Source organism: Perissodus microlepis, chromosome 9 (genome assembly GCF_051167445.1).
Source record: "Perissodus microlepis isolate ML-2025 ecotype Zambia chromosome 9, ASM5116744v1, whole genome shotgun sequence".
Taxonomy (NCBI): Eukaryota; Metazoa; Chordata; class Actinopteri; order Cichliformes; family Cichlidae; genus Perissodus; species Perissodus microlepis.
Window position 1 is genome coordinate 19,033,474 of NC_140469.1, and position 19,398 is coordinate 19,052,871.

The 19,398-nt window shown below is 40.5% G+C and overlaps 2 protein-coding genes across 7 annotated transcripts in view; one reads left to right on the plus strand and one right to left on the minus strand.

Moving 5' to 3' along the window:
• The first annotated feature begins 257 nt into the window (after window positions 1–257).
• On the plus strand, window positions 258–7,444 carry insig1 (insulin induced gene 1). 2 transcript variants are annotated; one of them, XM_084939459.1, is made up of 8 exons: window positions 258–374; window positions 615–762; window positions 875–986; window positions 1,086–1,436; window positions 2,928–3,052; window positions 3,310–3,476; window positions 3,927–4,026; window positions 5,521–7,444. In XM_084939459.1, the coding sequence occupies exons 3-8, from the start codon at window positions 929–931 to the stop codon at window positions 5,548–5,550; spliced, it is 831 nt and encodes a 276-aa protein (XP_084795585.1). In that variant the 5' UTR covers window positions 258–374; window positions 615–762; window positions 875–928; the 3' UTR covers window positions 5,551–7,444. The 2 variants fall into 2 exon arrangements, with proteins under 2 accessions (XP_084795585.1, XP_084795586.1); XM_084939460.1 differs by lacking the exon at window positions 258–374 and having other exon boundaries at window positions 581–762.
• LOC146380411 (uncharacterized) overlaps window positions 7,059–19,398 on the minus strand; it is a 37,779-nt gene continuing 25,439 nt past the window's right edge. For 3 of the 5 annotated variants that reach the window (XR_014801303.1, XR_014801302.1, XM_084939463.1), the window contains one exon: window positions 7,059–15,614. Coding sequence is in view for 2 of the 5 variants with exons in the window: in XM_084939463.1 (XP_084795589.1) it covers window positions 15,562–15,614 (53 nt within the window). In the remaining 3 variants the exon portion in view is untranslated. The remainder of the gene's footprint in view (window positions 15,615–19,398) is intronic. The other 2 variants (XR_014801300.1, XM_084939462.1) reach the window with 2 other exon arrangements.

The following is a 19,398-nucleotide window of genomic DNA, read 5'->3' on the forward strand; positions in this document are numbered from 1 at the left end:
CGACTGGATAACGCAGATTCTTGCAAAACACGTTTTCGCGTTGTTGTCGAACGAGCCCCAAAAGTCTACATGTGATCGGGGTATTGAACCTTTCAGAATACACGTTATCTCTAACAGACGTGCGCTGGCACTACACGCCTTCCCGAGCCTCCTTCCAAGCCACACCTCCTCAAAAGTGACCCAAAGTTTACCGGTTTGTTTTTTTGTTTTAAACAAACGAACTGTGCCACTGACCCCATTTCCCAAAGGCTTTATATATAAGGGTGCAGAGGACTGCTGTTTGTTTAGTTACAGACGAAGAAAAGCAGGGTTTGTTTAGAGAATATCAGTGAATAATTCAACACCTAAGCGAGGTGGAGCTTGAGATCTGCCTGGTAAACGCATTTATCTTTAAAAAAATGAGTAATATTCTAGTTGAATATAAAGCTAAAGCTACAGCTGTGGTACTGTGGTAGTTTAGTCATAGTTACTACTTTTATTCCATATGTTTTTAAACGCCTCCTCTGTCTCTTAGATTTCTTTTATATTTTCTTGTAAACTATCATAGAGAGAATAAAGGCTTTTTTTTTAAAGAGCCGCTGTTTGGCGTTTCCACTTTCACTTCTGCTCTCCAGCCTCCCTGTTTGTGCGTCTGTCCCGGACGAAGTGGGCGGTGGGGTGGCGTCACGTCATATCAGCCGCCGCGCTCTGATTGGCTGCCGATTCTCACCCGACACAGCTGTGATTGTTTTCTGCAGAGGAAGCTCTCGTCGGTGGTATGAGGTCTGTGCGGTGGAATGGAGGAGCACTGTGTATTTTTTCTCTCTCGCTCTGCGTGTGTTTGCTGACGATGATGTGAACAAACAACGTGACTGCAGTTCACTTGTTGTAAAAGAGCAGGAAAACGAGGAGGAGGGATCCTGGCTTAAATCTGCTTGCCGAGGCGCGAATGAACAGGAGAAGAGGATTCTGCTTGGAGCTGACTCTGAAGACGTCTGGAGATCAAGGTAAGCAGCCGGAACAATTTTAAAACAATTTCTTCGATTTTTTCTTTCAACGTGAAAACAGTGGCACTCGTGTGTTGACTGTCTCGTTTCCTTCTTTAGCTTTAAAGTGCCAAATGCCCAGGCTGGAGGAGCATTGTTGGAGCTGCTCCACTTCATCAAAGACCGAAACTAAGCACCCATCTTCTGGCGCAAACTGGTTGGCATCCAGAGCTGAAGAGATGATGTCAATCATCACATCGGTGCTCAGCAGTGCCTACATCTCCTTGCAGGACGTCCGGACGGCCAACCTGATCCGCCGGGGTGTCGTCCTCTTCACGGTCGGAGTGTTCCTGGCCCTGGTGCTCAACTTGCTCCAGATACAAAGAAATGTTACCCTCTTCCCCGAGGAGGTGATGACAACTTTGTTTTCGTCCGCATGGTGGATCCCACCTTGCTGCGGTACAGGAGCCGGTGAGTGAATAAAAGGCTGATTTTATCAAGCTTACTTGGTACTTTATAAACGACCGTGCAAGGGTAGTTTTACCCGGGTGATCAGTAGTTTGCAGCTAATTTGGGGACAAAGGAATGCAGAGAGGGGAGGAGTTGGAGCACAACAGCCTTCCCTTATGAAGAGAAAATGACACTTTAAATAATATGTGGTGCGTTTTACCGCTTGTGTATATAAAATGGGCTCTTATGGTCAGGAAATCCCCCTTTGTGAGCTGGATTTTGCCATAATAAGCAGCAGAAATTTAAACCGCATACAGCAGAAGCACATCCCTTTTCTCATCACCACTGTCAGGAGCATTTGTATGATCAGATGACAATGAATCACCTTTCAGTTTTGTTTTTGTTTCATATTAATTATCAGTTTTGAAGGCATCATTAAGTCTGGCTGTTATCAAAAAGAAAAAAAAATGGCTTGGAACGGATGTTGCTTTTTCTTGCGCTCTGATTGGTCGTAGCAGCCGGACACGAGGCGAGCTGCAAGCTCATTGGATGGTGTCATAACGGGTGAGCTGAGAGGGGAGGTACTTTTAAGGCCAGAAACAGGGAAGTGAGGGAAAGAAAGAAGCGCGTAAATGCTGGGCTCCTCCCCCTCCTCTCGTCATTGCATGCTGCAGGACAGAAACAAACTGAGAAATAAGAGATGTAGGCTTATGGCTCTTATGGTTCTTTACTTTCCCACACCTGAAAGTGATGTCATTAAATGTCTTCTTATGCTTGATAAATAGTCCAAGAAACAGATGATATTTCAGTTTCCACAACAAGCAACTGCCACAGATCCCATTCGGTCAACTATCAGTTCACCAGGACAATTGATTCAGCCTCATCTAAGCATGCTATTCTTAGTAGGATTGCAGCTAAAGATTGTCAATGACGAGTCAAATGAGGTATTTTCTCACATAAAAGCTTCTTGGAGCCTGAATAAGGTGAAAAATATACTAACAAAAGCTAGAGGGGTAAAGTAAATCCTCTGACTAAGAGGCTGTTATTAAAGAGCATCTGGTGCTTTCTGTGAGCAGTTTTGTTTTTTTAAGTGACGAATCGAATGTCAAAATGGTTTCGTATTCATTTTCTCGTGACCCAGGTACTAATTCCTGTAACTCCTCCACCTCTTCTTGTAAGATATCCACTGTGTCCACTTTTTACATTCTAATAGTGTGGTTACATAGTTTCCTTCACAAATTCTTGGACTTTTAATGACAGTGTGTAGGGAGTTAGATTAAAAAGTCGCAAACTTAAAAAGTAAAAGACAACTTTAAAATTAAAGCTAATGTTTATGCATATTCCTCATGTGGGGATTTTTGAAGTGGAACTAACTGTGGAAATGCACCTTCAGCAGTCTGTCTCTATGACACAGTTTGCCCTATTTTTATTTCAGAGAAGTTCTGCTTATCTGGCACAATTCAAGACTGTTTGTTCCCTTTTTTGTGTTTTTTTTTTTTTTTTTTTTTGCAGCTGTTATCGGCCTGCTGTATCCCTGTCTCGACAGCCACTTGGGAGAGCCGCACAAGTTCAAGAGGGAGTGGGCGAGCGTCATGAGGTGTATCGCTGTGTTCGTCGGTATCAACCACGCCAGTGTTGTATCCTTTCACCATGTCCTGTACACCTCTCAAATGCACTTTTGCTACTTTTGTGATTGTTTGTTACAGTAGAGTGGAAAAGTACACCAGTAATTAACTCAATTTTGGCTGCTGTCTGCATCAGCTCAGTAATCTGCTTTATCCTTTTGCAAAAAGAGGTGGTCCAACTTGTTGGTGGCCAAATATTTGCGTAAGAAATAATCAGATGTTACCCTCGTGCTGTTTGATTTTTTTGTCCTTAACTTCCCGGAACACAGAAACTAGACTTCGACAACAACGTGCAGCTCTCCTTAACGCTAGCGGCCTTGTCCCTGGGTCTGTGGTGGACATTCGACCGGTCCAGGAGCGGCTTCGGACTGGGCATCACCACTGCCTTTTTAGCTACTGTGATCACACAGCTGTTGGTCTACAATGGAGTCTACCAGTAAGTTCTCTATCAGCAACAACAGGGTGTTCAGGGAAAGCCTTTAAAAGTGGAACAAAAACATTCTTGAGTATCTTTTTCTGAGGAAACAAAACTAATGCAGTGATTTGTCATCACTATTCTTTTATTTCTTATTACACCCACAACTAAAATTACAGTGTTTGGTGTGGGTGTTGGTTATCCAGCTGTGAGAGTAAACCCAGCTTTGGTATGAGGATATGGAATGAAGTCAGTGACGTGTTAGCCAATACAATAATAACTAAAAATGTACAGCAGAGAGAGAAAAACACAGCTGCAGATCATCCTGATTTTACAAAATAGAAACCAGAGGTAAGGGATGAAGGGAGGTAATGATTTGGTAATAACTGCAACTCATGCTTGTGCTTGGGATGGCTTTCTTAACTTTTATTTTTTTCTGAAGTGTGACTTCTTTTCTCTTTTTCTCTTAAGGTACACATCTCCAGACTTCCTGTACGTACGCTCCTGGCTCCCATGCATATTCTTCTCCGGCGGTGTTACTGTGGGTAACATAGGACGCCAACTAGCCATGGTAAAGTCTGCAAGTCTTGATCACACTGTCATCCTTTAACTGAAGGTTCAGACTGATATGTTGATGTTTGTGTGAAGTGCTGATTTCACGAGGTAACACTTACCTGGCTTTATTGGAATATTACCAGTTGAAACAAGCCAATACTCACTGCAAGAAACCACTGTTTACTGTCCTGTGATCATCATATTTAGGGGCTATAGCTAAGTCCGTAGAATCCATTGTATATATTCTGGAGTCAGATAGCTAGGTTTTCTCGCTTATTTACTAAATTTTGCAGATTTCAGAATTAAGGGTTTTTTTAAAAAAAAAAGGAGCATTTGCATATTTGGAGTTTTATTGTCTTTTATGTGTAAAACAGCATACAGTGTAAGCAGGGATGAGGTTGGATGCTGACATGTTAATTTTCACTTTTGAGATGAACTGTTCCTTTAAAGAGCTACCAAAACTTCAAGTTTCAGTGGAAACCAGTCACATGACTCTCTTGATCCAAAAGGTTTTTCTAATTGGCCATGTTAAAAGTTGGAGGATAAAGTGGCGATTCTGCGTCGATGGTTTGAAAAGTTTTCGGTATGTCGTATTTGCGCAAAATATCCCTCCGCATTTATCGTTATCAGCCTCTGCTCTGTGTCTAAAGAGCTGACTTCAAAAGCTTCCCGTGCGCCACACATGCTTTATTTGCAATTATTCTGCTGAGGCGCGGCAGCAGATAGCATTGTCAAATGGTTTAAAACTGTGCAAAGAGCATTGGACGCCCCCCTTCCTTCATAATTATCCCAGCAAGTCAGCTTTGATGTCTTCATTAAGCTTCTGCCCAGAAGCCTCACCTCATTCTGTCTGTAAAGTACCAGTCCCCATCACTGCCTCAGTTTGACTCACTGAAAGCGTGAAAGCAGATTAAGAGCTGTTGTTTTTCACAGTCGTGGTGAGACACAGAGCCAGTCTGGACTCTGCTGACCAGAGGGTCATTTGCTACTTGTTGTTTTTGTTTTCGTGATGAGGCCTGAGGAATGTTGGCACAAGTCTGAACTCGTGGTTTTGTTCTGTGTTTTTTCGCTCACTCGCTTCAGTGGGTCATTTATGAGAAGAATCAGGAGGCACACGAGACCTTTTTTTGTTTTATTTTCTGGAAATGACAGTGATAGAGTCTGTTTAGTTGGATTAACCATGGAAAAAAACACCCTTTATTACACATTAGCTGTGATTTTAAGCTGAATGGCTGATAAATGTAACTATTTTAGGAGCTCATGAGCAAATAAGGTGATTAAGCATGTAACAAAACAAGCCGATGTTGAGAAGGAAGTACTTTCTTCCCTCGATTCTGCAAAATATTAGGTTGCCATTGGGGAGAAAGAAAAAGGGAACTGATTCTAATATCAGTCAGATCAACAAAACATGCTACCTTTATACTGTGAGCAAATACAAGTATTAACCTGTTGCTGCATTACAAATTGATTGATATATATAACTAACATAGGTCTTGTTTTTCTTCTCCAGGGTGGTGTTGAGAAACCCCACATGGACTGATTAGTGGACGACCGGGCGAGAGCATCCGAGAAAAAATGGATACGTTCTGTGAGGAACGAGAAGAATGATGTGAGGAAAGACTCTTTGTCACGACCTCATCTTTTGCTCAGATGACAAAAGTGCAGGTCAGAAAAGCCCCTCATCAAACGTGCCATGTCCTCTGCATCTCTTTGCAGCCAAACAGCCCCTTCCCGCCTCTGTTGTGCTCCATTAGCATTAAGGCTTCCTTCACACTACACAGGCGGACAGCCCTTGCCTTTTTTGTGTGTGTGTGTGTGTGTGTCCTCGTTTGAAGTGAACAGGAGAGGGGTTTAATTTCATGAAGTGGACGCGTGCTCCTGGGTGTGATTGTATCCTGGAAATGGCAGAAAAGAAATGATGGGGGTGCTATGATGTTTTCTTTTCTTTCTTTTTTTTTTTCATTTTTGTATGATCATAAAAGGGAAGTGTTGCTCTAGTGGGCAAAATGATGCTCGCTCGCACAAAGAGATCCTTTTGTTTTTTCCAATGTAGAATCCCAATGAAACCAAATCGAAGTATTTATTTTCCAAGCATCCAGTGACCGCCGCCCCCAAACTAAATGTATGTATGGTAATGAACGGTGTTTCACATTTTTCGAAGGACTAGTTCAATGTCTTGGGAAATATTTGGGGAAACTACTTTCTCATCTTATTCCCAGCAGGAAAGCAAATCATTTTTCTGATTTATTAACACTTGATTATAATACATGATTAAAGAAGGCGCCAAGAGTTGACTACCAATTTAACTTTATATATTCACAAACAGTGAAGATCACTGAAGCACAAAATTCAAGCTGCTTCATTTTTTTAGAATGGAAATTAGTTGTTTTTGCCAGCGAATAGTATTATTTTTAATCAGTTATCAAGCTTGTCTTTGCTGTAAAACGACAGAGAGGACTGTTTTAAAGGAAGCGTTAGTCGGGACTGGGAGTTGAGATGAACCATAGAGGTGAAGCATGCTTTGAAAGAATGTACCAGGTATACTAGCAGTTTAAAAAAACCTTTCCAGTGCATTTTTATAGAATGGACCTTATATTCCCATTTGGAAAAACACTTTACTGTGGGATCGTACATGTTTTCGACTTCAACAGCATCCTCAAACTAGAGATGATAGTTTGGGAACAGACACCAGTTAAAATGGGAGAGGACGGGACGTTATTACGTAAGATTTGCAATCTGTGATTGCCTGTGTATTATAGAATGTAGTGCTTTTGTCACTATTACAGTTTAGTTGTATCCTTGTAAAGAACATAATGACATTACTGCTTGTGTGTATAATGGCTTGCTTGTGTAATCAGACAGGTATTATTACCATACTAGACCTACAGTACGTTAGTGTTTGGGGGTCTAGAGGATTAAGTGCAATCAGACCATACATGAGCCGATTATTCTTCCTTATTTATTATTTCTGACAAAGGCTAAAAAAAATATTTGTAACTTTAAAGTATATGCAGTGTGGATCATTCAAAACAGCAATAATATCCTCTCTTTCTTATGTTTTTTTTGTAAACAACAATGCTTTGGTCAGAGATTACATGCCTTCAGAGTCAATACCAATGACTCTAACCAGAGAGACAGCATAAAAAAATATATTGTGTCAAACTGTTGTTTAAAAAAATCTCATTTAGTAGCGTTACTGAAGGAAACCTGATTTATTTTTTTAAATCCTTTTTTGTGGCAGATCACTTCAGGTCGAATCTGCGTACATTCAGGTGTGCTAAAACTGAAGAGGAAGCTTTATGTTTTGAGGTGGTGAAGCACCTTCTGTCTCAATGTTTTAGAGTTTCCGTGTGTGTGCGTGCGTCTGATAATTCAGCTGTGTATCATTTTTGTTACTTTGGATTTAAGTGAAAAATAAAAACACTTGACAAAGACGTCTTTGTGATTTCTTTTATTTTATTGTGTTACTCGCGTGTGGGACTGGAGGGACTTTGTGACTGCTATGATGTGACATACGGATGCTATCTGGTTGAAAATAACAGACACTGTAGCTTCCCCTGTGGTGATATGAACCTGATACCATCATTCATAATTAAACTGATTACTAGACACTTGCCTAATTACACATCTCTGCAGCTCCAGTAAGACACTAGCCCGCAGATTTTATTTGGTTGTCAAATGCAGCTGCAGCTTAATTGGAATGAAGCTTTCTGGGGTGCTGATGATGGCATTTGTTGTGTCTGCTGTCACGGTCATGTTGAATAGATGAGGACACTCTTTTGTCCCCTCCTTTGTACTGTCTTTGGCTGCATCTTCCCTCTCCTTCCTCTTCTCTGTAAGACCCTCTGCAACCCACCAAAAAACCCTGAAACCACCCCCCTCTGCTGTGTGTCACTGGGATCATGAGGAACTGCCCTCCCTCCCCTCCTCTGTCTACCCCCTCTCTGAACACGCCTTTCTGGAGGGCAGACTTCTATTTATACCTAGCGGGGGACTGACAGTTAACCTTTTGCACTGGGGGGAAATTTCTGGGAGCGGGGCCAATGGCTGTGGGCTATTCTGAATCAATCCCTCGTTCTGGAAGTCCCTCTATACTTGCATGCATCTGTTTTTGTTTTCCATCAATCCTTCTGTCCCATCTATCCATCCATCCATCTACCCATCCTCTAACAGGGCAACGGCGCCACACGCCATCTCTTTCCTCTCCCTCCTCTTTCAGTCTCCTACTCTTCTCAGGCAGAATAATTGGCCAGGCTTCAACCTCCTTTCATTTCCAGCCACAGCAAACTGAAAGACTCCATTAGAGAACCCCCCTCATTGCCAAAAGCGCCCCCTCCCCTCCGTCTCTCCGTCTCTCTATCCTTCCTTCCAGGCAAGAAGACAAGCGAGGGCACATCAGATATATTGATTCACAGCACCTATAGGTTTGCTCCGGCAGACTGCTATCATCTCTTTGCAGCACTTTTTTGACTTTGAAATTTGTGTTACTTGGCCTCGCATTTCGTGCAGCGAGTCAACTGCCAGCAAACATGAAGACAAAGATTTACAACTCTACACTGGAGTATGGCAAATTTAACTTGTTTACTTTGTATTTAACTTCATTCTCTTTGCAATTTTGTGTCTCTTGAAATGAGAGTCTCACTTACTGCGTCTGTTTAGTACAGATCACGGTATACAAGATGGATAAAATCAGATTTAAAAAATAGCTTTATTGGTCCTAGGAGGAAAATATAGCAGCAGAAAGAACAAGACAAGAAGGTATATTCATATAAAAAAATACACTGTACAGATATATATTTGTTTTAAACTACCCAAAGAAAATAAGAGAGACTCCAAAATAAAGTGGAAAATGATTAGTGCAGCTTTCCAGAATAAGTTGGCACGATGGAAGAAGTATGAGTACGAGTTTGGCTCATGAAACACACCGGTGGTATTGCCATTAAAATATAACAGTATGATACAGCAGAGTTTAAGGCCAATATGTATGTAATGTAATAATAATAATAGTTCTTTGCTGCACTGTGTGGTTCTGTAATTTTATAGTAATTCTTAGTTTCTCACTTTTATGAGTTCTTAGGAGATTTAAAAAAAAAAAAAAAGCAGCTCGAACTCGAAGAAAAAGGCTTCAGGAATTCAGAGCAACTCTAGTGGTGTTGGCACTTTTGAATATATTTGCCTTTGAGAGTTTTTTTGTGATGAGGCAATATTTCAAAAACTAAATTTTTCAAGGAAAAAAAAAAGGTGGTGTTCAGATGTGTACTGAGAAAGAAGATGCAATCCTATACTAAACTGCTTCTTTAGATTTGCTCTCTTTCGTTTACTGCCCCTCAACAGTGTAGAAGGCAGTGAGTATTACTATTTTGTGCTACTTTACACTTCATCTGGATTATATTTCAGATTTGGTTTTGTTCCTTTCACTGTATTGCATTTCAGGAATACACCATTGAACAGTTTGCAAACAGGATGGCCTTTACAATGTCACTAGAAGATGTTTACAATTTTTACAGCTCTTCTTTCTATTTGTATCTGAATAGACTAAATTTGGCCAAATTATTATTTTAAATATGTGTATTAGTGAATTGCTGGAACTTCTAAATGTATGCAACAGCTGAAGACTTTACATATCACAATGGTGCACGTAAGGCATAATTATAAAATACATTAAAAACCATTAAACCAACAGGTACTAATCTTATGGGGTTGTGACCATTTTCAGCAGATCCGCCCATCAAAATAAACGTTTCCTTTAGAAATCTTTTCACTTAAACAGCTGTTCAAACTTAACAAGAAATGTTCATAACTCGGTGCATAATTTGTAGTAAAACTTTATTTTCATCACTTTCTTACCCCAGTCTTGCAAGCATTCAGATTTGTCTTAGTAGAAAAACTAGTCTCACACTAATGCATCTGCATCTACAATCTGAAAAAATGTAATGAAACCATCAGCTACTTTCACGTTTATTCTTTCTTTTCCTATCTAAACATTTGAATGCTGAACTTCTCCTCTCCTCTATAACTTCTGACTTTGTCTTCACTGAACGCTGGTGGCCTGCCTCGCTTTGAACACGCGTCTCTGTGGTAAACCCGTCTGGGGGAGCGCCTGTCATCTCACCTGGGCTGTCACACACATTTAAAATCTGTGAGCTGCTGTTACACGCACTGTTTTCTTTATTTCCTGCTCCACCTGTGGCACTAAACTTCTGTTTGTTTCATCCAGGACAAAGACAAATGAAATCTTGACTACTTTATTAGTGTTGTTGTTTAAAAAAACTAAATGTATTGTAAAGTACCGCGTTGTGGTGTGGTAGTGGATAAAGATATTAAGATGCATATATTCTGGGGAAAGAAAACATGCAGTATAGTACCAGATTACCCAGTAGTGATGGCTTTTGTTACCACCAGATGACAGTATTTATCCTCCCAGCTTGTCTGGACAGGACATCTATAGACCCCTAGTGGAAGGACAAGGAACAGGAAGGTCTGGAAGGGCCTCATCTATGTAGAGGTTTTCACCTAACTACTTGTATGGAAATGTAGAAAAAACAAGTCTTCAGAGGCGTCGAACAAAGAACAACCGGAGTGTTGCGATCTGAGAAAGCAAGAAAACACAGCACATGAAGAAAAATAAAGGCAATTAAAAGTAAAAGTAATTACAAATACGCTCATATTCTCCTTAAAGCCTCTTAAAACTTTGGATTCAGAAAGATCATTTATTAAAACAGCAGAGGAATATTATCCTTGGAATATTTATCTCACAGTGCAGTGAGCGGGCAGAGTCACATGCATGATAGAAAAGGTCAATGAAATGGATTGAGTGTGGAGAAAATCATTGCACTTTTTTTTCTCTGCCAAAAGGTCTTCAGTGGCATTAATGTCCTGCTCTCTCTGAAATATAATGAAAGATTTTGTGTGTGCAAGTGCGTGTGCGAGTGTGTGCGAGACTGGTTTAGGTCTACTGAGTCTTCATTACACCAGAGCTGGGTCCACTCCTGTCCTCTGCCCTCGCTCATTGCCTCTCCCAGTGCCGGCCAGGAATAATGAATTACAGTGGATGCCATGGGGGGGCTGAGTGAGTGGCTCAGAAGTGGACTCCATTTTAGCTCAAATTACCTCTCAGATCCATTCAAATGGCAGTCTCGGGCTGCTCTCTGCCTTCTCTGCGTATTCCTGTCTGAGGGTGAAATGATCCATTCACACCTTTTCTCCCTTTAAGTGGCTGTGATTCTCTTTTTGGTCGCAGTTCCTCCAGTGCTCTGGGTAAAATCACGGGGGGAAAAAACCCCAAACAAATAAAAGTATGAACGCTTAAAAACATTAAACAGACTGATACAGAATCATCATTAGAAGTGCTTGTGTCGTGTGAGATTTATCAGTTCAGTCAACATGCTCAGCCTTGTGTGCCATTCCAGTTGATTCCTTTTCTTCCACCGCAGGACAATAATAAAATGACAGCATAAACCTCAGGTGATGGCACATTATGCATGCCATCCAAACAAATCCTTCCCAGTGTAAATTAAACACACCCAGTGCATCCTAGCGCCCAGATCAGACTCTGTAAATCGACCAGGGTAATAATAATAATACTAATAACAGCTGAATAAAAGGTAATGGAATAAATCAAGGTGAGCATTTCCATTGCGAGATCTATCCTGGGAGGCAGACAACAACATCTCACAAACAGAGAGAAGGCTACAATTTACACCACAGGTCAATATCCGTGTGTATTCTTTAGTTTTCTGAAAGAAAAAGAAAGAAAAAAAGAATTAAATAGTAGGAGATTCATTTAAAAATAAAATGTGGATTTGAGATTCAAGAAGATTAGCTGGTTGTGGCCATTAGCTGTATCAATGAAGCACGTTTAAAATATTACAATATTAAAACATATATACATATATATAAGCCCTTACGTTTGCGTGATTTTAGAAAGAGATCACATAGATTTAGGCACAACTAATGTGGACAGTCTGCTTATGTCTTACTGTATGTCGCACGTGTGTATATTGTCAAATAGGCTAACAGACTTCATTTCCATATACCAGTAATCTAAGACATGCTTGCAGCCCTACTTAGAATGCACTAAAGGTCGATGTTTGTCATGTTTTAATTAGTCTTCATTAGTACGCGTAAGCATAATTCAAGCAACAGGATTGCAGTCTATCCACTTCGCTCCGGAGAAATGCACAAAGTTGGCAGGCTAAACCCATCTGGGAAAGTTCTTGCGTCTAAAATGTCCTTTGACGAGCCCCTCTCCTGGTAGGTGACGAATTCACAACATATAAGTTACTGGGGGGTAAAAACAACTCAGGTGCACTGGGTGGGACTGGGTGCACATGCAGCGGAGTCCAGAACTATTTTGGCGACTTTAACGGTAAAGGGCGCGATGCCACACAAGGAGCCGGGTCAAATATCCGCTTATGACTGACCTCCTCCCACTATAATTAAAGTTGCTGGACGCGGGGACATAACTTAAATTGTATCTCGCAATTAGAAAGAGCCTCGGTGTGAACAAATGAAGAAGCACTGATGCCGATGCTTGATTTAATCCCTTAGCATTTACTACTCGCACTAAATGTGTAACTTTAAAATCTCTGTGATGCGATATGATTACATCTAACTTGTGGGTTTGGCGTTTTTAACTGCCCAGACGCAAAATCCGAACTGGCCGGGGTAAATCTACTTTCAGCTTAACATAAACGCGAATAAGATTTGTACTATTCTTATTTTTTAAATATATATGTATAGATTTTGCCATAATTTAAGAGTAATTTCTCCTCTTCGTCGTTTTAAAGGAAATAAAACTAACAGATTTGGTTATGCAGTTAAACGATCACACGTTTAACTGCACTTCCTGCGGACGTGAGGTTCTTCTAATAAAATCTAATTAGCTCATATAACGACAAAGAACAAATATGAGTTTCAGCAAGTGATTTCCACCTGTCTTTGTCCCACTTGTTCCTTGCTTCCCCGCGACAGACAGGTGCACGAGGCATGCGGACAATCCAAAAACCGCAAAGCTTCCCGGATGACCCACACAGGGGAATCAAGGACCCCAAAAAACTTTAGGGGCCAGCGAGCTGAGCTGATTGAACATAAGGTACACACTACTTCCTTCTTCTTCTTTTTTACATTACACTGGCTTTGCTTTGAGGTCTGTTTGGCGGCACATTTTCATTCATAAATGCCCCCCCCCCTCTGGTCCCTCTCAAACTGAACCTGTCCACCCCCACCCACACCATAGCCTATTTGTTCTGTATGACTGAGAATGTAAACCCATTAACCTTACAGAAATAGCCACCACGTGCAGTTCATTCTTTGCTGTCCGAAGTAAGACGTCCCGACACGTGAAAAGTCCCGCAGACCAGCCACAAAACTACAGTAGGAGAAGAGCTCTGTGGGCCTGACACCAGTTGAGCGTCACGCAGATAACTGTGCGCTTTATGTACCTACAGGATTACAGAGCGGACCCTTAGAGGCTTTTACACTCTGTGAAAAATAGCCAGTTATTATTAAAGATATGAGGATCTTTACAGTGTTATTTTCTGATGTGTATATAAGTACAAAAGCACACTAGGAAAAGGAAATTCTGATCTTTAACGGGATACAAAGCGAGAGTTGCGTGCATCCTGAAGTTTTTTGTTTTTTTTTTCACTTTAAAACCTTTTTAAAAAAATCTTTTATGGCTGTTAATGAGGCACTATGGGTCATTAAGAGTGTCTCTGAGAAATAGAAGAAAGAAGGTGGACAATGCTTTTTTTTTTAAATGCATGAGGAATTTTTTTTCTTGCAGCCGCTGTAAGGAAAGGTTTTTCTGTTCAAACTTTTATTCCTGTTGGTGTACTTTATATATCTGTTGCATTATTTTTCAGAGTTTCATTCTTAGAGATGGTTGTTCTGTTCGCTATAGATTTTGGTTGTCCTTAAATTTATATTTTAAAATCTAATTTTCTCCTTTAAACCTTAATCTCCGGATCAGAATGATGTTATTTTTCTCTCTTGTAAAGAAAAAAAACAACAACTTTGGATCACAGTAAGCATATGCAGTTTTCTTTTCCCCCTCCGCTCAGAAAACAGTTAAATAGTTGCAAAACAATCCAGAGTGGCACTGATTGGCAAGAACAGAAATTTGATTTGTCAAAGATATAAGCTTTATATGTCTGCAACCCACACAGTATGCACCACAGGTAAGTTCTCCAAATCTGTGTCTCTTATGCGCAAAGAGAAAACTTGAAAAGAAGAAAAGTTTTGCCTATTTTTCCTCTCTAAAATGATGCAAATAAAGATTGGAGTGTTGCTGCTTCGTGTCTAAAAGAAAATGTACTTTTTGACTTTTTACCCTAAAAATACAGATAAAATAATAATAATAATAATCAGTGACCATCAACTGGTATTATTCATTGTATTAATTCAAGAGTTTGCTGATGGGAAGTCAGCTGCATTCAATTACCCTTCATCTAATTTAGCTGAAGCCTTAATTGCGCTCAGGGTGGTGCGGTTGTTTGTGCTAAGCTCTGTAGACTTCTGTGGAGAAATACGACCCGCCTCTTAAGAACAATCCAAATTCAAATGAGACTTATCTACGCCAGACTGATCAGACGGATTAAGAGTTATTAAAACCTATAAAGGGCTGAAAGCAGAAGATTCGCCAGCCCCAAAGTCCGCTACGTGGCGACTCTAGAGGATTTCTCTGTAAACACAATCAAACCACGGGAAAAAAATTATATAGACATCATCTACATAGAGCCTGTGATGAATAAGCAGCTGTGGAAATTACATACTGCGCTTTTTCCACAGGAAAAAGGGAGCATAAAATTAATCAAACGGATTTAGAGAAACACCACCTGAGCATGATTTTGCTTTAAAAATCTAACAATGTAAACTTGGAGGAACACCTACAGTATTTTAGCCCAAGAAGGCAGTTTTGTAAAGACTGTTACTACAATTGTATCCATGTATCTATGTCAGATACCAAAAAACTGCTTTTGTTTCTTATCCATGTGTTTCTTTTCTTTGGGATTTATCCTGTTATGGTTATATCTGAAACACTGCGAAGACCGATTCTGGAAAATTCCGGGGAAACAATGAAAAAATAGATACTGGTGTCAAGTCCCTCCATTTAACCTATTTTATATTCCGATGAACCACACTTCTAAAACTGATTGACTTTTTGTATTGCCCACTAAATGCAGCTCGGCCAGCTTTCCAATCTAGTCTAATTCGGCTGCCATGCTCTTGGCCCATAATAAAAGAGTGGGCAGCGAGCTTCTAGGCCCACAAAACCACGACAATAAAAAAGAAAAGAGAAAAAAGAAAGAAAAAAATCATACAGGATCATCAAATAGAAGAGAGGCGCTTTTAGGTTTTGAAAGGCACAGGAAGCTGGAGGATTTGGTTAGACCCCTGCAATGGTGACAGAGCTGATATTAGAGACCCCCATTCATCTGGAGGGAGGGGTGGTGTGATGGAGGGGGTGCATCTGCAGAGGGCCCACCGCCCTCTGATCTGTGAGCTGGCACACATCACGGCGTCCATTCACAAATCCTCCTTCTGCGCGTCACCTTTTGTAGTACTCCATAGTACTGAGCGCTGGTGACGTATAAGACAATCCTACCCAGAAAAATACAGAGGAAAAAAATAGGTTATAGGAACTCAAGGACAGGGCACATGCGCACAATGCATGCGATACATTATAATAGTAGGAGGGGTATATGTCTGTATATATGCGTGTGTGTATGTGCGCGTGTGAGGTAGAAGGGAGGGGTATAGAGCTATAAGTGATTATGAAACACACCTGGTTAGTGTGTATATACGCTGCACGCAAAATATGCATTCAAAGACAGGGAATATTAACCCTTTCAGGGCAAAAGAAGAGATGCCCCAATGCTTTTTTTATTTTTTTGCAGACAAACAAAAAGACAGAAGAAAACGGAAGCATTCACTTATTTAGTAGAACCTGACAGATATAACAAGTACAATAATCAATGTTTCCTGCTTCCGTGAACAAGAACAGAATATAATCATAAGAAATGCCCATTTTATAGGCTATGTTTTAACCATAAGGCGGCACCCGGGATGCAGAATTCAAGAAAAGCTAACCAGCTAAATGAATAATGTTGAGCCTATATGTGAGAGGAAAAAATCCTTATAGCGGGATCAAGAATTTTTAAATCTTTATATCTTTGATTAGAGCTTTGACGGGCCTGCTGGAGGCTATTTTGGAGGTTACCTGGCAGCGTGTTAAAGAGCAAATGATGGCAAACAGGGTCCAGGAAATGAAAATATTTCACATGTTGTGTTCAAAATGTTAAATGGTTGCAGGGGATGTTTCTGACTCGCCAGAAAATTATTATCCCCCCCCCCCCCCCAAAAAAAACAGCTGTCTCTGGCTCTATGGCTGCTACTCTTTGACCAGTGGACTTTTGTTGTTGTTGTTGTTGTTGTTGTCAAAATATAAAAAGTCATCTTGAACAAAAACTACAGCTAGGGTTAAGGTATAACCCCTGTACTACAATGGTTAGGTTATAACAGTAACTATAAGATTATAAGTTGATTGACTGAAAATAGCACGAGCAAAAATAAAGTAATTGTAATTGTTCAGTAATTTGAGCATTTACTTGCGTGTGGAAAGTCTGGGCCCAGGCTTGGTGAGGCAGGGGGGAATGATAAGTTACCGTCGTTAAGGCTTGTGATTTAAAAATCACGTTTTACAAATCAGTAAATAAGGGAAACAAAGCGCATTCTGAAGAAAATGCAATGGCGCCACCAAATCACCACAAGAGCCGAAACAGAGAAAGTAATATAGCAGCTCTCGTTGGCTGTTCTGGCATATAAGCGTGCCAAAACAGGCAAACATGAATAAAAGACCATGCCAATAAAACACAGCTTTATAGATGTCAGTTAACGCCTGCCTATATTTAAAGTATTAATGAGAATATGTCGATAACTGAATTGTATGGTACTATTTTAACCCCTAATAAACCAGATCAGACCGTCCTGGAAAATATAATTTGACAAAAACCCGAAAAAGGTCGACCAGAAAGTCTCGTTAGCATCCAGCACCACAGAAATGTTCAGCAGGCAAAGCAATAACTGATCATTAGGAGCTAAAACAGAGCACGATCCTTTTGTCTTTTCATCAGTCATACTCAAAACAAGCCAGTCCAAAGTGGGCAGACAATAGTGAATCAGAACCCCCACAATGACCGGGATTATGGGTTTGTACAGCATAAAGAAATAAGCATGTGTGTTCCAGATTTGAGTCAAAACCTTGTTTTCGTCTAAAAACTGCACCAGGCTGAGATGACTTCCTTGCACCGCACAGAAGCAGCACTGAGAAATAGCTCAAAGAGTCATTATTTCCAAATCCGACTTTCAAACAAATCTCGTCCTTTGTTTAAAAACGCTTTAACAATATGAGCCAATGGAGTGATATTAGTGGACGCTCTTTCACTCTAAAGACAAATAATATTTCGGGCTTAGATTCGTTTAGATGTGCATATTTTTAGTGCACAAAGGCCCCTATTATAATTCAGAGTCTGAAATGGTGTCATTTCCTCCAGACATCCCTGTTTTGCTATGAGGTTAGAGGCCAAGCCCAGGCGGTAGCGGCCTGTCTGTGAATCCATTGTGTGCTGCTTATTTAGCGCTCAACATTAATCTGCGCTTCCCCTCACAAGTGAGAAACAATCGCAGCGTGAGAGTGGCCTGTCTAATTACATCTTTCACTCCCAACTTTCACTGTTTGGATTGGGCCCTTTTGTGACTGGGGAGATGTTAGACGGGAGCAGAAGGTGCTGCTCAGGTATGGTGTAAAAATACTAAACAGAAGCAGCATTATCACAAAGCAAGAATTTTATTTTAAATCAAATCAGCTGGAAGCATGTGATGGTGCACTTTGCAAATCTCTGCAAATAGGAGCTGGGCATAGCCGTGGAAACGCGCACTGTGTGAACTCCAAGAAAATATTTTTCTGTGCTGCTTCACCGCTATTGCTTTGCAAAAAATAAATTCATAAAGCCTGTATTTAACAAGTGAGAAAAAATAATCAAGAAAATTATGTCTCCCACGGGGAAAAAAACGGGCATAGACAAAACCAGCTTAAATTACAGATTTTTGCGTTGCACAAATAGAAATGAAAACAGTTTTGGACTCTACTTCTCAGCCAACCTTCACAGTTTCCCAAAACCCAAAGCATGTGCTCAAATCAAATCAAATAAATACATCACATCAGAGCAAACTGCCGGCTTGTGGTGCCCAAATAATTAGCTAACACGAGGAAACAGGTTATGTGTCCTGAATTAATTTGAAGAATCTAAGAGGCGCCAGCCAGAAAACCTAGTGACTAAGACAAAGCGTTTTTCTAATAATAAAAATAAGCCAGCCGAAAAACTCCTCACTCAGTCTCAGTCTTGCTGCTCCTCGGGTCATCCCCGATCCACTCTGGCTCTCTTTCTGTTTTTTTAAATGCACTTCTCCGGTTCAAACGCCAGAGAAGAGCCGTCCTCGCGAGCCGGTGGCGTCCTGGGAAGTGAAGCGCAAACTTGGTGCTGGTCAGCAAAGTTACTCAAAGTTTTGTCTTTGGCGCGACTCTGTATCCCGAGCACCGCGCACAAAACAGTTTGTTTGCATCACTGATTTCTTTTAAAGGGATATGGACCCAGTTCTTGGTCGACCGCAGCGTCACGACAGGCGAACATGAGAACATCAAAAATACTCAGCGCACTTCCCCGTGCGTTTGAAAGCAGACAGGGAAGACTCTTTTGGCTGTCACGTTTTAGTTTTGATGCAATTTGTTGCCAGTTATGATGCGACTGAAAGAAACATGACACATCCGACCACCCTGCACATCAGTGATGAGTAAACAGAAAATCTGCTGTTTATTTGAGGGATAAAGGGCATAAATGCTCGGAGATTAAGTTGCATTTTTTAAAGTAAACACACATACATTACTTTTAGGTGAAAATATGAGCACGTAGACACCCAGAAAAAAGGCTATCCGCATTTAACCTTGGCCAGGACTGAGTGTTCTCAAGCCTTAGTTGACCTTACGAGTGCTCTAACTACATTTAATAAAGCTAAATTGTAATGTATAAACTCAACAAGTAGTTATTTTATTGTTGTAGTGTTTTCAGATGGCATTTTAAAACACGCCTCAAAGATCTTCATATCACGCATCCCCACGCATGTCTGCATTGGACCAGTTAACCATTTTGTTAAAATTCCGTCTCATTTGCCTTCATATGAGTAAATCATTACTTCTTATTATGTTAAAATGAAACTGTATTTAATTGCGGACGTGCGTAAAAGTGTCGAAAATTAAACTTTATAGTTATAAAAATGTTATTGGGTAAAAATATATATATACACGTGTATAAATGGGCTATATAGTAAA